Source organism: Chiloscyllium punctatum, chromosome 2 (assembly GCF_047496795.1).
Source record: "Chiloscyllium punctatum isolate Juve2018m chromosome 2, sChiPun1.3, whole genome shotgun sequence".
NCBI classification, from domain to species: domain Eukaryota; kingdom Metazoa; phylum Chordata; class Chondrichthyes; order Orectolobiformes; family Hemiscylliidae; genus Chiloscyllium; species Chiloscyllium punctatum.
The window spans coordinates 72,058,711-72,082,726 of record NC_092740.1 but is presented as its reverse complement, the minus strand read 5'-3'; the positions used below and the strand labels follow the sequence as shown (position 1 = coordinate 72,082,726).

Below are 24,016 nucleotides of genomic sequence, written 5' to 3'. Positions count from 1 at the left end.
GTTGCCTGGCAATTAACTGGTGTTGTTTTCCTAACAGCAGAGACGACGGAGGGGGCCATTCTTGAAATGTAAAGGTGGGGGTGGAAAACAGGTGGTGGTGATTTACAAATGCCCAAATTGCAAACTCAATCCCATATAAAGGTTGCAATTTTAAATATCCAACATATGAACAACTCTTGTACTTAGAAACAACTGTTCTGTTATCTTGTATTGTATTCCAACTTGAGTACAAATGTACAAACAGACCCAGGAATGGAACCCATTCACAACCCGGAACTCCCTGTATGAAACTGTGAAGGGCAAAGATAGGTTGGGCAGGAAAAACACACTTTTCCTTGGTGGAAGGATCAATTACCAGGAGCATATACTTAAAGGTAAGGGACAGTAGGTTTACATGGGATGCTTGGACAAATTCTTTCGCCCAGGAAAGAGTGGGGATCTGGAACTCGTTGCCTCCATGGATGGTAGAAGAAGAAACTCTAGATGTGCACTTGTGTTGCAGAGGCACAGAAGGTTATGGGCCAAGTGCCAGGAAATGGGATTAGAAAAATTAGCTGTTTGCTGTTGACTGGAGCAGACTCAATGAACCAAAGAGTACTTATTTTGTTAGATCTGTATAACTCTACTTACACAACTTTTTCAGAGAGCATGTTCAAAAGACTCATGATCCACAGAAATAAGTTTGCCTCATCTGTCATACCCACCCTGTCAAGATGCTTTATAATCTTGTACATTTCCTAACACCATATTCATTCCCAGCATTAGTCTGATAAATCTCAAAACTACTTCTTACACATTTATGCCCTTCCTCAAATAATGAGACCGATATTGCACATTGTACTCCAGTGCCCTGTACAACTGAAGCATAACTTCAATAAACAATAAAATTCCATTAGTTTTACCAATCACACACTGTACCTCCATACTAACTTTTACAATATATGCACTAGGACACTCAGATCCCTGTGCATCTGAAATTTATAGTTTCTCAGTTCAGATATTTTTCCACACAATACTCTATTTGCCAAAGTTTGTTCACTCGTTTAACCTATCTGTATCCTTTGTAGCTCCTTTATGTTCACAACTTTGGTTACCAACTATTGTTCTGTCATCAACAAATTTGACAACCATACCTTGCATCTCTTCAGAGTCATTTATATTATTTGTAAAAGTGCAGATCCCAGAACAGATTTCTGTGGCACACCATTTGTGACATCTCGTTAATCTGAAAAAGACCAATTTATGCCCCACTTCTGGCCTCTTGATATGCAGCCAATCTTTTATCCAAACGAAAGCTGACACTCCGTGGATTTGGAACTTTTATTTTCTGTAACAACTTTGACAGGGCACTTTATCAAATGTTTTCCGGAAATCTAGTGTAATACATCCACCAGCTCCACTTTGTCCATAGCACACATTACTTCAACAGATTATAGATTAACATAATTTTTCTGTACAAAACTATGCTGACTCTGTTGATTACTGTGAATTTGCCCTGTGTCCTGCTATAACTTCTTCAGTAACAGCTTCTGACATTTTCCCTATGACAGATGTTAAGCTGACTCGTCCATAGTTTGCTTTCTGCCTCCTCTTTTTATATAAAAATGAGCTACATTTGCTATCTTCCAATCTGATGGTGCCCTTCTCAAATTTAGGGATGTTTTGAAAATTAATACAAACATATCACCGTTAGGATGAAGTCAATTGGGACCTCAACACTTGGCCCACAGTTCTAACAATTTACTCAATACCACTTCTTATTAATTATCATTTTTGAGCTCCTCCTTGCCTTCCATTCCTGATATGTAGTTGCTTCTAGGGTGTATCCTCTATAATGAAGAGTAATGCAAACTACCTGTCTGCCTCATTTACCATATCTTTTCTGACAGCAATTCTTCAGTCTCACTTCTTATTGGACCAATGCTCAATTTGTCAATTCCTTTCCTTATCAAAAATATTATAGAAATTCCTATGCCTTTATAGTTTTACCTAGTTTTCTGTTACTTTATTTGGAAAATGTGACGAAACGAGATATTTCCACATTTTTTCCATACTATTTAAACAGACAAAATCTAGTGTAATGCATACAGTGGTTGTAGGTTAATTGTGCTAATAAAGTGATAGCAGTTTGAAAAGAAATATTAGCAATTCTCAAACCAATGTCTTACCATCATCAGAGCTCTGAAAAATGTTATAAAGAAGGTGCATAATTAAATCCAGGTCAACCTTTTCATCATCAAAGCTGTGGTGGTAGACACTTAAAACATCTTTATCTTCTTGACTTAACTCACCACCGTTTGACTGGACCAGGACACACTCATCCAAATTTCCTAAATCTATTGAAGAACTGGTGAACAAAATTAAAATATTAGCACAATTAAATATTAGTAAATTGCATAAACTGTTTTAAACTACTCAAGAACACAAAACTGACTGTGGGCGTTTGCACATTCTCCCAGTGTCTGCGTGGGTTTCCTCCGGGTGCTCCGGTTTCCTCCCACAGTCCAAAAATGTGCAGGTTAGGTGAATTGGCCATGCTAAATTGCCCATAGTGTTAGGTGAAGGGGTAAATGTAGGGGAATGGGTCTGGGTGGGTTGCGCTTCGGCGGGTCAGTGTGGACTTGTTGGGCCGAAGGGCCTGTTTCCACACTGTAAGTAATCTAATCTAATCTAAAATAGTTTTACCATCACTAGTTTGAACTCCAGTACAATTACAATTATGCAGTGTCTGAAAATACACAAAAAAGCATTATTTAAAAGACAATGAGTGATTAAAAGGACAACTAGCTAGCACAGAACTTGACTGCATTTGACATGAGAATCTCAAAATAACAACAGAAATGGTTGATAGGGAAGTATTATATTGAAACAGTAAGGGCTACCCCTCAATTAAAAGGAAACAGTGAATTTCAGTCACGGGTCTCTAATTAACTGAGCAGACCAGATTTTTGACTCTTTGATCAGTGGGCAAGTTAACACTATTTTGAATGATTGGGTAAAGCTTGCTACTAATCGTTAATGTCAATACCTCAGCTCAAAAAGAGCTTCAAGGAGTTGACTCTTAACTGCCCTCTGGGAAAGGCAATAAGTGCCAACCTAGTCAGCAATGCACTCATCACATGAATTTTTTTTTAAAAAGTGGTCTGTGTTTTGCTCATCTTCTCCTGGAAATTTGGTCATATAAAAGTTGAGAAAACAGGAACGGGAAGCAGAAACACTTGTCCATCAATATTTAGAGTAACAACTTTTCAAACAATGAATCAAGAATGTAGCAGAGGGGAAAAAGGAGGAAGCAAATCCTACCCTACGGACTCCACTACCTCATCAGAATTCCTACCCCTATGCCAACTGATCTGAGGATCAAGAACTAGTGTAATACAGTGGTTAGCCCACTGAAATCGATATTTCAGGAGTTTTGCCTCAATGCTTGTGGAGTTGGTTTCAAGGTGGACACTATAATTCATTCAATGGTCCTCTCATTGCAACAGGAGGACACAGTGAGTCATGACTGATGTGATATCCTTAGTGTGCTTAGGTGTCACTGACCCATAGGCCAGGTCTCACTGTTATACAGGAATATGCCAACAACAGGTCTGTACACCAGGACTTATGTTGATTTGCAAAGCTCTTCCTCAAAGACTTGCTGCTGCCTTTGTCAATAGTTACCTTTTTCAAAGGGGCAGCTCACAGGATAAGGGAGGTACTTAATATACACTAGAGTCTCTCCTTCAACATATATAGGGTTTGGATTATTTGGCTGGCCAGGTGTGTGTTGATACACAAGTTTTATTTTAGTCATGATCAAGGACAGGCAAAATTGAGAGATCAAGAGTCGCTTGCAAACCTGACCGCAGTTTAATACAAACTCATGTATGTCTCTGTTCGGCGGTCCAACTTTGTCAATGAGACAATAGGGGATGAGCAGTTTCTCATTGGGCAGTATTTAATGCCGACAAAGGTCAGTTCATCTTTGATAATGTGGTCAATCACTACTAGATAGATTGTAAATGATATGGGGGCTATTGCACAACCTTGTATGACAAGAGTCTGGGTATCGAAGATTTCAATTTTCCCACTCCTAATACTTATTTTTCATATTATGGAACAATTCCAGAATTATGAACAAGTTACATGAACATGCAAATCTTTGGACTACATTTTACAAAACGTCATGAATCAAATGTATTGGTCAGATCAGAGTGCAATGAAGGGTGCATGTGCTGTCCTTGACACTTTACTTGGATGTGTCTGGCAAAGATCACTTTAGAGATTCCCCTGAAAGGTTAAAAGCTACTCTACCTCTGGGAGGATTTCCTCAGACAGAGAACAGTGTAAGAAAATTGCATGTCAAGATATTCCCAGCTATGGTGTGGTAAGGGATGCTCTGTTGGCAAGTATTTTAGGAGTTGTTTTGGAGACTTCCTGTACATTCCAGGAAGAGTATTCTCAGGGGAATGGTAGAAGATTAAGTGCCTAAGTACACAAAGGCTGTAATTTGTATGGGGACAGCACTTGGATGCCTTTGAGTCTGTAGGATAACAGGGAGACGAAGCAGAAGCTTGCAAGGGCTATGCCATGACTTCTGCCAACTTGGAAATGGATCCCTAGTGACAGAAGACAAGCTACTTGTGGTATGCATGCCAATTCAACGATCTCCTGTATGCCACTCCAACTAGGTCCTCAGAGTTCTCTACAAAAGAACCTTTCCACTTGGTCCTCCCTTTGTGATAGGATGGCAAACAAACCACTTCTTACTTCAGGCCTGGTTACTGTACACTTATATGTGGTGGCTCTCCATGTGCTGATCCATACTAACCTTCAAACTAAGTGCAATGAAGGGTATGAACTGGTGGCTTCAAGTTTCAGGTGGTGAAATGCTGGACCAATTACATTAATGCTACATTGTTGTGCTCTTTCCTCTTTCTCCATGGGTTCCTGTTGCTGTGAGGGTGGCAGTTCTTGGATTACCAAAAGTCATAACTCAAAAGGGAAAGGTCAGTGTGAAGGAGGGGCATTGGGTGAGAAGAAAAAGGTCTGTGGTAACATCTGCAAATTTTTCATTATGCACGATAGCATAATAAAGCTGAACTGACAATTTAAAAGGGGCATAAAGCTAGAGCATGCCATTATCTTTGATGTTCTCAGTAACTGGATGCTGCAGCATGAAAATTCAGAAACTATTCTCTATGTAGAGATCAAGAGATATAAACTTCACTGTCTTCCATCTTTTCTTTTGCATGGCACTTTGCTCTACACAACAGCACTAATGTGTTTGAGTCCTTATGCCACAATTGAATAACTGAAGGTATGCAGGAATAGTAATGGATAGGGGTGCAGTTGGTATCATTAGTTGGTGTGCTTATAAGGGCATACCACACTTGTGCTAGCAGGTAGATGTCACATAAAGGGTGTACGCACTGACACTGGCCATTAGGTCATTAAATATTCCTGTTCATACTCTATGAGTTGGCATTCCTAGTCACTTGCTCCCAGTTCCTTCTAAGAGTAGTTATCAAGGTTTTCCTGGCCCTTCACAGATTTATAACCTCTGTCTTCACGTCCACCTTCAAGAATTGGGACAGATGCACTACTACCCTTCAAAACCTAAATTGGAACTGTTTAATACCAGCACTATCATTTATTGCATTTTTGCATGAACATACATTTTCCAAGATTGAAAAAAGGGATATTTTATTGCAATACATTTATTAGATTGGCTCTCTCATATGAAGGTGATTAACAGATTTATATTGCAACAACAGTTAATTTCTGTACCTACTTGAAAGATTCTAGAAGATCTACAATGTCACTTTGACCAAATCGTTTAGCCCAGTCCAAAGCTATCCTGGAAATATTGAAAAAACAAATTAGTTGTGAAGCACAGGGCACTATAAAGATAGCTTCAAGGGCCACCTTTGCCTCCTATCCAAAAGGAGTAAAAAATTTTAAAGGTAAGTTTATTGATGTAATCCCAGTAAAATATATACAAAAGAACATTTATTGGCATGTTATATTTACCAGTAAGGAACGGAAACAAAGTCTAAACGATACAGACCTGTAATCGGATCAATTGGAAGTTACGGAATTCATTTTGATTGCTTTAACTGGACATGTTTCTCTTAGTTAGGGCTGGAAAAGTTCCTTTTAATTAGCTCTTTTAACTCTGATTTCTCTCCAGACCTGCTGAGCTTTTTCATCAATTTCCATTTTTGTTTTACAATGTCCACAGTTCTTTCAACTTTTCTTTTTATTAGGAAACACTTTTTGTCATTAGTAATTTATAGCTGAAAAATGGTTTTAGAAAATATTGGCGTGTTGACAAACATTATGTAAGAACAAATAAATATGATTTTATTTGCACATCTGTGCAAGGAATCAATTCTCTAATTAGTGGAGGTACTGAAATATATCAACATATTCACAACCAATGAAGTTCGTAGGCAAGACCAGAATAGGGCACAGTCTTAGCAGAGTTGAAACATTCATAAGTGAATCAATAAGCTCTCCTTTGCACAAAAATATTGAAGCAAGGTGAATTTTGAAACATGTCAAAACTTGACATTGATAGATTTTGTTATGCAAGGGTGTGAAGAGTTACAGATCAAAAGGAGGTCAGAGAAACGATTCAAGTCAGCTGCATTCTAAGTTCATGGCAGATAGTGTTCAGGGATGTGTAGGTAGGTCGGGGTAAATGTAGAGTGGTAGGGTAGGGGAATGGGTCTGGGAGGGTTACTCTTCAGAGGGTCAATATGAACTTGTTGAGCTAAATGGCCTGTTTCCACACTGTAGGGATTCTATGAACGAGAAACATAATCTGCTCCTGTTCCTGAATGGTAGACAGGTCAGACAGACAGGTGTGTGAATTACATAGAAGTTCTCCTCACATTATGTGCCATTAACATATCACACTTTCAACATATTGAAAGAAAGTGTTACATTGATAAAGGAATTAGCTGTTTGTAAGTGTTCAACAACAATGCTGACACCAAATTTGACACAGTATGACATTGACGTAATTCCACAAAGTTCAGATTATACAAATCATGTGTCCATTTCCTTCCTCATTCAAAGTTCTGGTTTGCCCATCCCTTGTATTCACTGACTTGTGTTAGCCCCTGGTTAAGCCATATTTCAATTTTAAACTTCCTACTTACATTTTCAAATCCTCCATTGACTTGCTCCTCCTTACATCTGTAACCTTCTCAGCTCTACAATGGTTTATCATTTCTGCGTTTCTCCTACTCTTGCTCAATAACATGCCCTACACAACTCCATCAACGGTGGTTGTGATTTCACCTGCCTAGGCCCTAAACTGAAATTTCTTCCCTAAAAAATGTCTGCTTAGCAACGTCTCTCCTCCTTTGATATAGTCAATAAATCTACCTCTTTAATCAAACCTTTGCCATCTGTCCTAACACAGGTACTACTCTGTCATCCAGTGTACAATTTTGCTAAATAACGCACCTGTTAAGAGTAATTTGTTGCAGCTGCTTTATACAATTCCCCCTTTGTAGTTGAATGAAAAAGGCTTATTTATTGATACAATTTAATTTGTTTGAATACTAATAAAATTCTAATAATGTACTAATTTCATAAAAGGCTGAAAGTTTCTCTTTCCCACAGCAATTGACTAATTATCAATGAATAAAACCTCTCAGTTGACAAGCAGACTTGTCTAGCGAGTTTTAAGATTTGTAGCTCAGGTTGAGGTTCATGAGGTAGGTTTGTTCACTGAGCTGGAAGGCTTATTTTCATTTTGCCACCATTCTAGGTAACATCATTGGTGAGCCTCCAGATGAAGCACTGGTGGTGTGGCCCACTTTCCATTTGTGTCTTGCAGTTTCCTTGAGTTGGTGATGCCACTTCCTGTTCTTTCTCTCAGGGAGTGGTAAATGGGATCCAAGTCAATGTATTTGTTGATAGAGTTACAGTTGGAATGCCATGCTTCTAGGAATTCTCGTGCGTATCTCGGTTTGGCTTGTCCTAGGATGGATCTGTTGTCCCAGTCGAAGTGGTGTCTTTCCTCATATGTATGTAAGGATACTAATGAGAATGGGTCATGTCTTTTTGTGGCTAGTTGATGCTCATGTATCCTGGTGGCTAGTTTTCTGCCTGTTTGTCCAATGTAGTGTTTGTTACAATTTTTGCAAGGTACTTTGTAAATGACATTAGTTTTGCTTGTTGTCTGTTTTGGGTCTTTCAAGTTCATTAGCTGCTGTATTAGCTTGTTGGTGGGTTAGTGGGCTACCATGATGCCAAGAGGTCCAAGTAGTCTGGCAGTCATTTCTAAGATTTCTTTGATGTAGGGGAGAACGGCTAGGGTTTATGGATGCGTTTTGTCTGCTTGTTGGGGTTTATTGCTGAGAAATCTGTGGACTGTGCTCATTGGGTACTCATTCTTTTTGAATACACTATATAGGTGATTTTCCTCTGCTCTTCATAGTTCCTTTGTGCTTTGGTGTGTGGTGGCTTGTTGAAATAATGTTCTAATGCAGCTTTGTTTGTGGATTTTGGGATGATAGCTTCTGTAGTTCAGTAATCAGTCCGCATATGTTGTTTTCCTGTAGACGCTGGTTTCAAGTTCCCCATTCGTTATTCGTTCAACTGCGACATCTAGGAATGATAGATTGTTGTTGTTTTCCTCCTCTTTAGTGAATTTCATGCCCGTAAGGGTATTATTGATGGTCTTGAAGGTTTCCTCTAATTTGTTTAGTTTTGTGATGACAAAGGTGTCATCCATGTAGCGGACCCAAAGTTTGGGTTGAATGGTTGGCAGAGGTATACAGATGAGGAAGGACACCACTTTCACTGGGACAACACATCCATCTTCAGACAAGCCGAGCAGAGACACACACAAGAATGGCATGGCATTCCAACCAGAACTCTATTAACACATACACAGACTTGGATTCCATTCACCACCCCCGAGAAAAAGAACATGAAATGACATCACCACAGGAAATTATGTCACCGCTGGACATGACATCACCAATCCAAGGAAACCGAAACAAACAGAAAGCAGGCCATACCACCAGTGCTCCATCTGGAGGCTCACTGATTACGTTACCTAGAATGGTGACAAAAAATCTGAAAACGAACCTGCCAGCTCAGCAAGCAAACATACATCCAGACCTGTCTAGGTTCCCAAGATCCAAACTTCCATCTCCAGATAATAACTGAAAACATTTGCTTTCTGCTAAGTTTTCTGCTTAATTTAGCATAATTATTTCCAGCCTGCAAAAGTTGTGCAAACATAATCCATATTTAAATCAACTCCATTGCAGGAATAATCAAATTAGTGTATGAACAAAAAATAATAGTTAACTTAATTAATAAATCACTAAGGCATAAGAAAGAAACCAATTCCCTTACCAGCCATTGGAAGCCTTAACACTGACATTTGCTCCCATGCTGAGTAGCTGCTCCACTTGACTGAGGAAGCCCCGACCTGCTGCTATCATTAAGGGTGTAGCGCTTGTTTCACTGTGCCTGTAGTCAACTAGAAAAAGCAACTTATGAGTCAAATATTAATACACTGTAGAATTATAGAACACCCAAATCCAGCTATGAAATGTGTCTTCTCTAACAAATCTTCTCTGAAATGTGTGTTCTTATAAAATGCTTTAAGCAAATAAGATATTACTGAAATGCAACTCATGCTGGTAGTTGGCTTAACAAAATATAGTTATATCCAAAACAGAGGACTGATGCAATGGGGAAAAGGAGCAGATTTCCTGTTTTTATTTCAGTCATAGAGGCCATAGAAACACTAAAGGTGCATTGCGGCATAGTGATGTGACTGGACTGGTTATCCAAATCCCCAGGCAATGCTTTAGGTTCAAAATTCACTGCTAATGGAATTTAAATAATAAAACTGAAATATAAAGCTAGTTTCAACAATGGTGACCATGGGATCTATCATCTAATCTCATTTTAAAAACCCATCTACTTCACTAAACTCCTTTACTGAAAGAAATCTGCAATCCTTACCTGATCTGATTTACATTTGACTCCAAATCCATAACAATATGGTTAACTCTTAAATGTCCTCTGAAAGTAAGCTCATCACTTCAAAGGCAATTAGGGATAGGCAATAAATGCCTTGCCAGGAAAAACACAATCCCAAAAGAATAAAGGAAATAAACCGAACTGCTGAAACACTAATTGTAATTTTGGTGGAAAGTTTATAAATGTAAAAATCCTTCCATTTCATTTATCAAACTTGAATTGCAATTGGAATTTTGCTAAGGTTGCAATTATTGGTGCTATGCAAACATTAATTTAATTTCAATATGGGAGTAAAGAAACCATGGTTCCAGGTAGCAGTTACATAATGACACCACACAGCAATTTCCATTTTTGATTTTAAGCCTTCAGAGGTAGCAAATCTTAGGTCTCGGAAGTAACTCTATAATGATGTCACAGAACTACTCCTCACTGGACCTGAACAGCACATGGTGGGCAAATTTAAAGGGGGAAGAGAGAAAAGAGAAAAATATATGGAGATCTAGGCATGTGAAAGTTAGAAACAGATGCAAAGTGGCATGTTAAGCAGATTGACTAGCATTAGGGGTAGAGTTTATGAACTAGTCTTTCAAAAATGTACTTGTAATATTAGAGCCTAGTATATCTCTGAATACCATGTATTGTAATCTTTAGTCTTAATAAACAACAAACTACCATAAAAGAAGGCCAAGCCTGAAGTTAGTTGTTGACCTAGCCATCTCCTCATTCTGTCTGAGTTGAACCCAAACTCTCAGATGTGGATAGTAAACCATACAAGAGCATAAGATATTTGAGCAGGAAAAAGGTCACAGGTCTCTTGAATCTCCTCCAACATTCAACGAAATCATTGCTGATCTAAGCTTGACCTCAAATCTACATTCCTACCCTTGCTCACAACCCTTCACTACCCATTGTTTAACAATTTAATCAGTCTCAACTTCAAACATACTCGACAATTGAGCTTTCACAGCTCTGAGGTAAAGAATTCCAATCTGAAGAAAATACATTCCTCTTCATCTCCATCCTAAATAAAATAATTTTTCCTGAAACCATGCCCTATTGAGGATTCCCTTAGGAGGATCCTGACAAGCACCCTCAGAATCTTACATGTTTCTTTGAGATCATTACTCATTCTTCTAAACTCCGATGAACATAGGCCTAAACTGCTCAATCTTCCTCATAAGACAACCCTTCAGAGAACTCAACATCACCTAATTACTTCCAAAAGCGAGCATACTCAAGTCAGGCGGCCAAAACAGTAAACAGGACTGTAAATATAGTTTGTGGCAAAACTTCTCTTTTCTGGCCAATGTTCCATTTGTCCTCCTGGCAGTCCCTGCAGATTAATGAGAAAGATCTTCACCCAGAGAATGGTGAGCCTGTGGAATTCCCTGCCACAGAAAGTAGTTGAGGCCAAAATATTGAAAGTTTTCAAGAAGGAGTTGGAAAAAGTTCTTAGGACTAAAGAAATCAAAGGGAATGGGAGAAAGCAGTAAAAGGGTATGGAGTTGGATGATCAGCCATGATCATATTGAATGATGATTGAGCTTGAAGGGCCAAATGGCCTACTTCTGCTCCTATTTTCAATGTTTCAAACTTTTTGTGCTTCAAGTTAGAGTTTCAGATTCCTCTATAGCACAGCATTCTGCAATCTATCAATTTAAACAATCCTTTGTTTTTCTATATTTCTGACAAAAGAGAATAAGCTCCCATTTTCCCAAATTACACTCCACCTGCCAAATTTTAGCCACTCACCTAGACTACCTTTATCCCTATGCAGGATTTTTGAGACTTTTGTACAACTTGCCTTGATAAAACAATGCTGCTTGATTGCATTGTGATTTTTTTTAAGTGTCCTTCCCACTCTACTATTACTTCAATTATGGATTCCAAATATCCAGTGTTAGGCTAGCTGGTCTAATTACCGGTCCAGTGTTTCTCCACTCCCCCAACATTCACCACCCTCCCTTTTTTGCTTAGGAAAAACTCAGCCCTTACATGCAGTTTTCAATCCATTGAAATTTCCTTATAATCTTCGGAATTTTGAAAGATTATGCCCAATGAATCGACTTTTTCTGCAGCCTTGACAAAGGACATAAGCCATTAGGACTTGGGGACATGTCAACATTTAGTGCTATTAATTTGCCTAGTATAATTTTTCTAGTGATAAGTTACTCTGTTTCATTTCCCCTTGAGATATTTTTGTGTTTCCTACAATGATCTCAGATACAAATTATTTATTCAGTCGTTCCTCAGTTTGCCATATTATCAATTCACTGATGTTATCGCCCAAGTTTATTCTAGTTACTCTCTTCCTTTTTAGACATTTGTAGAAACTGGTGTTTCTTTTAATTATTTTTTGCAGATTGTTAAGTTATTTGCTGCTACACTTTTTCTTCTGGCCTACCAATAAGCTTAGCAACCTCATTTTTTCATTCATCCTCATCGTTCTTAGGCAGTCACAAATAATGCATCCTTTTCATTATTTATTAAAATGAGAAAAGAACGACACCTGTTGAGAGTTATGAAATATTGCCACAGAGGTGTACTACTGATCATTACCCTCTCAATTTTTAATCTGTCATCCCAGTCCACTTTCATCAATGCTTGTTTCATAGTTTAAAGCATTAATTTCAGTTTCAACTTTCTCACCCTCAAAAGGAACATGAAATTCCACAACGTAATAATGATTCTTCACTTGAGGAATTTTTAAAAATATATTGATAATTCATCTTGTCTCAAAAGAGCCAGTTCCCTGATTGGTTCCTCAACACATGTAGGAAATTGCCTTGAAGATTCTGAATTCATCCTCAAGGCCTTCTATGCCAATTTGATTTCTTTAATTTGGATGAGGATTAAAATTGCTCGATTTTCTCAGTATCCTTCTTTAGAAATCCTTATTAGTTCCAGCTCATATTCTGCTCCACCATGCAAACTGGAGTCATTGGGAATCAGGGCAAACTTTCTGCTGGTTAAAGTCATACCTGGCAGGTAAGAAGATGGTTGTCAGGTCAGTTGGAGGTCAGTAATCTCAGCTCCAGGCTATCTCTACAGTAGTTCCTCAGGGTAGCATCATAAACCCAATCATCTTCAGCTACTTCATCAATAACCTTCCCATCATAAGTGGAAATGTTCAATGTTTGCACAACGTTGAGCATCATTTGTGACTCCTCAGATAATGAAGCAGTCTATGTCCAAATGTAGCAAGATCTAGTCATTATCAGTCTTCAGGTAACAAGTGAAAAGTAATATTCACATCACAAAATGGTAGGCAATGACCATTTCTAATAGGAAACGATTGCCCCTCAACAAAGATATTACCATCACCGAGTACCCCATTAACAACATCCCGAAGGTCACCATTGACTAAAAAACTGAAAAGGACTAGCCACATAAATACTGCGGCAACAAGAGCTGGTCAGAGGCTAGAAATCATGAAGCAGGTAAATCATCACTAGCCTAGGTATGTAGGTGTTGGAGCAGGAGTAAACCATTTGACAATTTAGGCTTGCTCTACTACTCAATAAGGTTACAGCTGATTTGTGTGTTGGCCCCATCTCCAGTTAACTGTCTACAGCTCTCCGGTCTATCAAATATTTAATTAACTCAGCCTTGAATAAATTTAAAGATCCAGCCTCAGTCCAACCTTAAGTTGTTTATGCTCTCTTTTTTAAAAAATTAATTTGTGGGACTTTGGGCATCGCTGGACAGCCAGTATTTGTAGCCAATCACATTTTGCCTTTGAGAAGGTGGTGGGGACTGCCTTCTTGAATTGCTGCAGTCCAACTGCTGTGGGTTGACCCACACTGCCAATAGGGAGGAATTGCTATGGATTGACCCACACTGCCAGTAGGGAGGGAATTCTAGGATATTGATCCAATAACTGTCAAGGAACGATGGTATATTTCCAAGTCAGGACGGTGAGGAAGGGAACTTGCAGTGATGGTGTTCCCAAGTACCCGCTACCCTTGTCCTTCTAGATGGAAGTGGTCGTGGGTTTGGAAAATGCTGTCTATGGATATTTGGTGAATTTCTGCAGTGCATCTTGGAGATAGTGCACACTGCCACTACGGAGTGCCAGTGATGGAGGGATTGAATGTTTGTAGATGTGGTGCCAATCAAGCGGGTTGCTTTGTCCTGGATGGTGGCAAGCTTCTTGAGTATTGTTGGAGCTGCACCCATCCAGCCGAGTGGAGAGTACAGAGGAACCTCGATTGTCTAAATTTTGGATTATCTGAAGATCTCAACGTCCCACAAAAACGTTACATCAAAGAGGGAAGTGTATTTGGATTACGTGTGCTGAAAAACATGAAAATGCTGGCAAAAACAAAGAAACACAAGCAGCTCAAGCATCAGCGACTGGATATTTTTTACATGAGGGTTAGTTACACAGCCTTTTGCAAAAGTTAGTGTTTTATTCCTGTCACTTTACAGGGCCATTGATGAAAAAAATGGCAGAGAAAGTCAATGCCTGCACAAGGCAGTGCTTCTGTCTTTCTATTGCGACACTGAGTTCACAGAAACTGACAAACGCTCATGATTATAGAAGCTCGGGACTTTGTTTAATGCTGGGATTTCGTATATTGGTGTGAGGGCAAGTCCTTCTCAGTTTAACCTGCAATTTGCAGAATGCAAAAATTTGTTTGTTTAAATAGCAGACTCAAAATTATAGATTTAAACAAACTCCTGTACAGCACAGCGTTTGATCAGTATGGCTTCCCCTGTTCAAGGTCAAATCAAATAATCAATTATCCAAAAGAAATAGCGCCCACCCACCTTGTTCAGATAATCGAGGTTCCTCTGTATTCCACCATATTCCTGACTTGTGCCTTGTAGATGGTGGATAGACTTTGGGGTGTCAAGAAGTGAGTTACTCACCACAGTACCCCTAGTCTCTGACCTGCTCGTGTAGCCACTGTGTTTATGTGGTGAGTCCAGTTGAGTTTCTGGTCAATGGTAGCCACAAGGATGTTGACAGTGAGGGATTCAGTGATGGTAGTACTGTTGAATGTCAAGGGATGATAGTTAGAGTGTCTCTTATTGGTGATGGTCATTGTCTGGTGCAAATGTTACTTGCCACTTGTTGGCCCAAGGCTGGATATTGCACAGATCTTGCTGTATCTGAACACAGACTGCTTCAGTGTCTGAGGAGTCGCAAATGGTGCTGAATACCTTGCAATCAAATCATCAGCGAACATCCCCATTTCTGACCTTACGGCAGAGGGAAGGTCATTGATGAAGCAACTGAAGATTGTTGGGCCTAGGACACTACCCTGAGGGACTCCTGCAGAGACATCCTGGAGCTGAGATGACTGACACTCCACAACCACAACCACCTTCCTCTGTGCCAGGTATGACTCTAACCAGTGGAGTGCTTGCCCCCTGTTACCCATTGATTCCAGTTTTGCCAGGGATCCCTGATGCCATACTTGGTCAAATATGGCCTTGATGTCAAGGGCGGTCACTCTCACCTCACCTCTGGAATTCAGATCTTTTGTCCATGTTTGAACCAAGGCAGTAATGAGATCAGGAGCTGAGTGACCCTGGCAAAACCCAAACTGGGCGTTCCCGAGCAGGTGCTGCTTGATAGCACTGTTGATGACTCCTTCCATCACTCCAATAGTAATATTTTAAATTTCTTCTCAACATGATTCATCTTATGACTGTAAACCTACTTTAAATCTCTATCAGTTCAAAATTATTTAAAAACTGTTCTTTAAGCTTGCCTTCAAATGTTTTAAATTGAATGCTTGTACAGCTTGCTACACACTATATCATAGCCATTTTGAAGTATTTCCTGTATGTGCTAGACATTTTAATTTAAAGTTCTGTAATACTCTGTTTAATTCTTCAATAAAGCTTTAAGTTGTGTTATTAGCTATTCAGTAGTAAGTTACAGCTTTTAAACTGTTTAAAATCTGTTTATTGTGCTACTGTACCTCCATTCCGCTTACTGGGTTTTCTGCCTTTTTTTGAAGTTTTTCACACCACTTTTACCAGTCAAAATGGTGGCTAGGCATTGCTTGAGGGTTTTCACCTTCTGTAGCCAAGGTTGAGTTTCTACTTCTTCCTGTGTTTCTACTTCTTCCTTTTGTGATCTAATCCACTTTTTCCTTACAAATTGTGAAATAAAAGTTCTCTGGCTGCAGACTTTGCAAACCTTCTCACCATGGTCTGGATGGCACGGTGGCACAGTGGTTAGCACTGCTGCCTCACAGCACCAGAGACCCGGAATCAATTCCCGCCTTAGGCAACTGTCTGTGTGGAGTTTGCACATTCTCTCAGTGTCTGCACGGGTTTCCTCCGGGTGCTCCAGTTTCCTCCCACAGTCCAAAAATGTGCAGGTTAGGTGAATTGGCCATGCTAAATTGCCCATAGTGTTAGGTGAAGGGGTAAATGTAAGGGAATGGGTCTGGGTGGGTTGCTCTTCGGAGGGTCGGTGTGGATTTGTTGATAAGTAAGAAATCTAATCTGTAAGTAATCTAAGCTAAAATAGTAGCTTAATTGTTGAAGTTTGGTGTTTTGAAATCTTTCCGACTTTTCTTTTTCCTGCAAGATTCCTTCATAAGTCGAATTTTCTTGTTTTCAGCTTAAATACATTTTCAAATGTTCCCATTTTGATTTTATATAGCAGTTTAAATTTCTTTCTTAGCTCTTTCATGATTCCGATGGCTGGCTTTTCTTTTCCTTCTGCCCACTGTTTATTATCAGCTTCTAAATGAAGTGCTAAAATTGCCTTTCTGCTGCTTCCAGGTTCCTGCTGCTTTCCTCGGTCGGTAATCCTGTTTCAGCTGCCAACCAGTGTGTCTTCTCAAAGTAACAAATGCCCTTGACATAGTTTCTTTAATTATGAGGTTTTCACCATTACTTCTTCTCAGTCTATTGGGATAGCGTCAAAGCAATAGCGTTTTGGAAAATTAAAATCAAAGCATCAACCATCTTGCTAGCAGCTTCTTTTAAGATCCTAGGATGAAACCACCAGAAGCATTTTCAATTAGTAGGGGGCACAGATTTAAGGTAAGTGGGGGATAAATTTAAAGGAGATGTGAAAGACAAGATTTTTACACAGAAGATGATTGGTGCTTGAATTCACTGCAGAGGAGATGTGAAGCAGATACAATTGTAATGTTTAAGAGGCATCTTGACAGATCTAAGAATAGGCAGGAAATACAGGGGTAGGAACCATAGAAGCAAAAGGTTTTTGGTTTAGAAATGTGCCACGTGTTGCCAGTCTTGGTCAGCCAAAAGCCCTGTTACTGCGCTGTTTTGTTCTTTGTTTTTTGTTTGTTCTAAACCAGGCACTTATCAGCTATAGTCAAGATTAGAGTGGTGCTGGAAAAGCACAGCTCCAATGAGCAGGAAAATCGACGTTTCGGGCAAAAGCCCTTTATCAGGAATGATGATCAGCTATAGCTCCAACGATTTACTCAGTAACACTTTTCTGGCGATTGTGATTTTCCTAGAGTTTGTCCCTCCTGTCTATTTCCCAACCTATCACTGGTTTTGAGATGTTACACATATCCTCTTTAGTGAGGAATGATGCAAAATATCTGTTCATTTGCTATTTCTTTCTTTTCCATTATTAATTCTCCAGTCTCACCTTCTATAGAACCAACTCTCATCTTGTCAACTCTACTCCTCTTTAAATATTTATTTAAAAAACTTACCACTTATTTTTATATTTCTGACTAGCCACATTCACATTGCAACTTTGCTTTCAATTAATTTTTTGGTCTTCCTTTCCTATGTTTTTGTATTCTGTTCAATATTCCAACTTGCCCCTTTGTACTGTTGTACAAATATATATACATGCTCTTTCTTTTAGTTTGATTCCAAAATTTCTATCTTACCATGGAGGATGAATCCATCCCTTGGTACTTGTCTAATTTCATGGAATGGATCTGTTTTGTATATTCTGAAATCTCCCCTTAAATGTCTGGCCAATAGAGACACAATAGCAATCTGTTAGCCTAATTTGCCAATTCATTTTAGCCATGTCTGATTTTATGATCTCATAAGTGTCCTTACTCAAATTTTTAAATATAATGAAGGAACCACTCCTTTCTCCCTCAAACTAAATGCAAATCTCAAACGTATTACGATCATTGCTACCTGTATTGTTAGGTTGAAAGTATCTTTAAGATACTTTAAGGTCTGATCAAAACTAATACAAAAAAAACACGTACTTTAATAGGAAGCAAATTTATTAGCTTAATCTACTTAATGTTAGAGATATACATAAACTAATGAGTAAATCTATTGGCTTAAACTACATGATATACATATAAATACCAAACAACTGAGTCTCTCACTGCCTTCTCTCCATCAAGAACTTTGGTGAATGGCACTCAGAGTTCTATCTCAGAATCCATGGCACCAATCTTGTGAACCCCTCAGATGGCGAAATGTCCGTTGAGAGGCTACTATTCTGAATCTAAGATTACATGCCGAATCTCCATTTTGTAATGATTGCAGTGCTTTTCCAACCTTCAAAACCAGCTGAAAATCAAATCCAGGTGGCCTTATGTAACTGCACGACAAGACAGTTCTCTCTGACAATTCAGTGTCATGTGGTCACCTCCCAGTCAAATAGGCCGTCTTTGCATTAGGCCCGTGGTCTGGTTTGAACATATCATTTTTAAGCTCAACACTCCACCAAGTGCACTTTTGCTAATGTGATAATTAATTATAATTTATTGCACAAAAAAAAACAGGTATAATAGAGAGCCTGATCTCTTGCTGGCTCCAAAGTATGCTGTTCTTAAAAAAAAGACGATCATAAAAACATTCTATGAATGCCTCATCTAGGCTATCTTTGCCCATCTGATTTTTCTAGTCCATACGTAAATCAAAATATCCCTAGATTATTGCTCTGCCTTTTCAACAATCTCTTAACATTTCTTCCTTTTAGTGGCTACTGTTCGGCAGCCTAAACATCACTCCCACTTGTGGCCTTTATTATTTCTCACTTCTAGCCAAATTGTTTCCAACTCTTCATTTCCTGCATTTGAGTCGCCGCTACTGTGGTAATAATACAATTAACTAAGAGAGCTCCCTCTATTCCACCACCTTTTCCTGCTTTTCTGTCCTTCATAACTATCCTGAACCCTTCAAAATTCAGGTCCATATTGAAGTTATCCTGTCACCATGTCTCTAAAATGGTTTCCAGATTATTTATTTCTACTTAAGCTCAGTCCTTCTGTTTGGCTTCAAATGCTACATGCATTTATATACAAAGCTTTTTTTTAAACAGTCTCGATTAAACAGTCTTATGTTTGTTAACTCTTAAGATTGTGCTCTCTATTCCTTCCTGCCACAGGCAATCAAATACTGCCTCAATGTCAATCATTCGACAGAGGGTGGTGGTGGAGGGTTGTTTTTCAGACTGGAGGCCTGTGACCAGTGCAGTGCCACAAGGATCAGTGCTGTGTCCTCTACTTTTTGTCATTTGCATAAATGATTTGGATGCGAGCATAAGAGGTACAGTTAGTAAGTTTGCAGATAACACCAAAAGTGGAGATATAGTGGACAGCAAGGAGGGTTACCTCAGATTACAACAGGATCTGGACCTGATGGGCCAGTGGGCTGAGAAGTGGTAGATGGAGTTTAATTCAGATAAATGCGAGATGCTGCATTTTGGGAAAGCAAATCTTAGCAGGCCTTATACACTTAATGGTAAGGTCCTACGGAGTGTTGCTGAACAAAGAGACCTTGGAGTGCAAGTTCATAGCTCCTTGAATATTGAGTCACAGGTAGATATGATACTGAAGGAGGCGCTTGGTGTGCTTTCCTTTATTGGTCAGAGTATTGAGTACAGGGGTTGGGAGGTCATGTTGTGGCTGTACAGGACATTGGTTAGGCCACTGTTGGAATATTGTGTGCAATTCAGGTCTCCTTCCTATAGGAAAGATTTGGAGAAACTTGAAAGGGTTCAGAAAAGATTTACAAGAATGTTGCCATGGTTGGAGGATTTGAGTTATAGGGAGAGGCTGAACAGGCTGGGGCTGTTTCCCTGCAGCGTCGGAGGCTGAAGGGTGACCTTACAGAGGTTTATAAAATTATGAGGGGCATCGACAGGGTAAATAGGCAAAGTCTTTTCCCTGGGGTCAGGGAGTCCAGAACTAGAGGGTATAGGTTTAGGATGAGAGGGGAAAGATATAAAAGTGACCTAAGGGGCAACTTTTTCCACGCAGAGGATGGTACGTGTATGGAATGAGTTGCCAGAGGATGTGGTGGAGGCTGGTACAATTGCAATATTTAAAAGGCATTTGGATGGGTATATGAATAGGAAGGGTTTGGAGGGATATGGGCCGGGTGCTGGCAGGTGGGACTAGATTGGGTTGGGATATCTAGTCGGCATGGACGGGTTGGACTGAAGGGTCTGTTTCCATGCTGTACATCTCTATGACTCTATCTTGGTTCTTTCGATTACACTTGGACACAGAATGAATCATGGTCTGGAGCCAAGTGATCCTGACAGAGTCTAAAACAATCCCAAATCATTTTACTTTAAACTAATGCCCCTGGCAGACATAGGTAACTTGAATTTCCACCATTGTTAAGGAGACATCAACATTGTAGTTGTACTGAAACAGATTGGTTAGAAGCATGGATAATTCTGAACACGTTTTCAGTTCTATAGCCTGTTTCTGTCAGAGTCAATATTTTTTGATGCATTCAGTGCATTCTGCCATTTCTTAACCTCAAGTGGTTTGAATCAAATTGACTGAAAGTTGGCGTCTGGGACAAAAAGGACACCAGGAGGCAAAGTAGCATCAGGCATTCAGTACCTCTGGCTCATGATTGTTGCATATGCTTCAACCTTCATACTGATGTGCTGGGCTCCACTAGCATTCAGAATAAGGATATTTCTAGTTCCTCCTTCTTCAGTTCGTTTTTAATTATCAATCATTATTTGGTACAAACAATGGAACAAACTGATGAACCTGTTCCAAACGCATCCTATTTATAAAATAATTAGTGCCTAGAAGATGCTGGAAGGTTCTTTGTAAGAAGAGGAGAGGATTGTGTATCTATTCATATTATTAATTTTTCTTTAATAGGATGTGGGCATCACCAGCATTTGTTGCCCATCAGTAACTGTTCCCAAACTAAGTGGCTTGCTAGGTGCGTTCAGAGGGCAAAAAGTGTGGCATTGAAAAAGCCCAGCAGGTCAAGCAGTATCTGAGGAGCAGGAGAATCGATATTTCGGGCATAAGTCCTTCATCAGGAATGTTGGTGGGGGAGAGGGGAGAGCTGGGAAGGTGATAGGTAGATGCAAGTGGGGGCGTGATGTGACAGGTCAGAGTGGAGGGTGGAGCGGACAGGTGGGAAGGAAGATGGACAGGTTGGACAGTTCAAGAGAACAGTGCCAAGTTGGAGGATTGGATCTGGGATGGGATGGTGGTAGGGGAATCTGGATTAGTGGTGCTGGAAGAGCACAGCAGTTCAGGCAGCATCCAAGTAGCTTCGAAATCGACGTTTCGGGCAAAAGCCCTTTCGAAGCTACTTGGATGCTGCCTGAACTGCTGTGTTCTTCCAGCACCACTAATCCAGAATCTGGTTTCCAGCATCTGCAGTCATTGTTTTTACCACCTTGGTGGTAGGAGAGATGAGGAAACTGGTGAAATTGATGTTGATACTGTGTGGTTGAAGGAACCCAAGGTGGAACATAGAACAATGTGGGCGGCACGGTGGTTAGCACTGCTGCCTCACAGCGCCAGAGACCCGGGTTCAATTCCCGCCTCAGGCGACTGACTGTGTGGAGTTTGCATGTTCTCCCCGTGTCTGCGTGGGTTTCCTCCTGGTGCTCCGGTTTCCTCCCACAGTCAGGTGAATTGGCCATGCTAAATTGCCCGTAGTGTTAGGTAAGGGGTAAATGTAGGGGTATGGGTGGGTTGCACTTTGGCAGATTGGTGTGGACTTGTTGGGCCGAAGGGCCTGTTTCCACACTGTAAGCAATCTAATCTAAAGAAAGAAAATCTAAAACAGTACAAGCCACTTGGCCCTCAATATTGTGCCGACCTTTTATCCTACTTTAAGATCAGACTAACCTACATACCCTTCACTGTACGATCTTCCACATGCTTATCCAAGAATTGCTTAAATGTCCCTAATGTATCTGACTCTACTACTACTGCTGGCAGTGCATTCTACGCATCCATCACTGTGTAAAGAACTCATCTCTGACATCTCCCCTATACCTTCCTCTAATCATCTTAAAATTATGCCCCCACTTAATAGACATTTCCACTTTGGGAAAAAGTCTCTGGCTATCTACTGTATGCCTCTCATCATCTTGTACACCTCCATCAAGTCACCTCTCATCCTTCTTCGTTCCAATGAGAAAAGCCCCAGTATAATGTTAAAAGATTAAATGGGACTCTCTCTCTCTCTCTCTCTCTGGACATTAATGTAATATTAAAGGGTTAAACTGCACTGTCTTTGGGTGGGGATGAAAACCATGAAAGCATGCCGATGACTATCCATTGTAATTTACACTTCATTTAGACATCACTCCCCTGCCATTGTCAAGTTAAACTTTCAATTCAATGTCTTCCATTCAGAAATGCTTTCTGCCTAGAGGTATGTCACACCTATATTGACTTGGGAAAAGCACTGAGTCGGGAAATCGTCTGCTTAATGATTCCCCAGGATTAGGGCACTAACATTTTACATTATCTCAGAGGAGGATCTCATTGTACCTGGGGTAACAGGTCACTGAGTAACTGGAGGTTGTCTTGAGTGGTATGTAACTGTAGAGGTGTGGCCAGAGTATTTGTAAGCATTGCAACTGACCTGTCTAGAGAGGATGTGTTTTCTTTTTTGAGTCTGATTTTGACTCAACCTCGCATGCCTGCGGGGGGGGGGGGGGGGGGGGGGGGGGGTCAAAGCTTTAATAAACTTGTACAAGCTTTAATAAACTTTAATTTTTAATTATTTCCCTTGTTCAGAGAGCTTTTTGCTCTGCGAGGTGTGTGTTAAAGGTTCCTCCAGAAACCCTGTATTATGCTTAATAAAATTTAGTTGCTTGTTCACAGAAGTTGTTGTGTGGCAGTTGCATCAAGTTTGTGAGAACCTCAGGAAAAAAAGAACAGTGGCTCCCTCAACCTTTCTTCATAAGACATGTTCTCCAGTCCAGGCAGCATCATGGCAAATTTCTTCTCTCTCTCTCTCTCTCCCTAGGGGCACCTTCTCTAAAGCTTCCACACCTTTCCTATAATGAGGTGACCAGAATTGAACACTATATTCCAAGTGTGCTCTAACCAGGGCGCTATAGAGCTGAGCATAACCTCGAGGCTCTTAAACTCCATTCCCCCTCCTAATGAAAGCCAATACATCATATGTCTTTTTAACAACCCTATCAACTTGGGTGACAACTTTGAGGGATCTATGAACATAGACCCCATGATCCCTCTGTTCTTCCAGACGTCAAGAATCCTGCCTTTAACCCTCTACTCTGCATTTAAATTTGATGTTCCAAAGTGAATCCAAAAAAACCAGAAAACCTCAAAAAAGACAAAAACATCGTTATATTACCTGCAGACAAAGGTCGGCTCACAGTCATCCTGAACAGAAGGGACTACATAGAGAAAGCCAATGCACTACTCGCAGACACCAACACCTACCAACAAGTGGCGCTAGACCCGACCCCACAACTAGGAAACAAAATTACATATCTCTTAAGAAAATTACACAATTCCGGACAATTGAACAAGACGGAATTCCAAAAGTTGAACCAGACGGGACCAACACCCCATGAATCTACGGACTACCAAAAATCCATAAACCAGGAGCCCCCCTCACAGCCACAGTCTCATGACCCGGAACACCAACTTACAGACTGGCCAAAGAACTACATGCAAGACTGAAATACCTAGTAGAAGAGTCACAGCACTCCATCCACTCCACCCAGGAATTCCTAAAAATCAAAAACACCAAAATAGAGGAAGACGAAACAATGATCTCATTCAACGTAATAGCACTGTTCACCTCCATCAACATCGACCTG

General features: G+C 40.0%; 1 protein-coding gene across 7 annotated transcripts in view; it reads right to left on the bottom strand.

The window, feature by feature from the left end:
- ythdc2 (YTH domain containing 2) overlaps window positions 1-24,016 on the bottom strand; it is a 153,289-nt gene that overhangs the window by 66,105 nt on the left and 63,168 nt on the right. For all 7 annotated transcript variants that reach the window (XM_072583916.1, XM_072583964.1, XM_072583906.1 and 4 more), the window contains exons 12-14: window positions 9,373-9,499; window positions 5,780-5,845; window positions 2,169-2,347 (exon numbers count right to left, since the gene is read on the bottom strand). In XM_072583916.1, coding sequence (XP_072440017.1) covers window positions 2,169-2,347; window positions 5,780-5,845; window positions 9,373-9,499 — 372 coding nt within the window. The remainder of the gene's footprint in view (window positions 1-2,168; window positions 2,348-5,779; window positions 5,846-9,372; window positions 9,500-24,016) is intronic.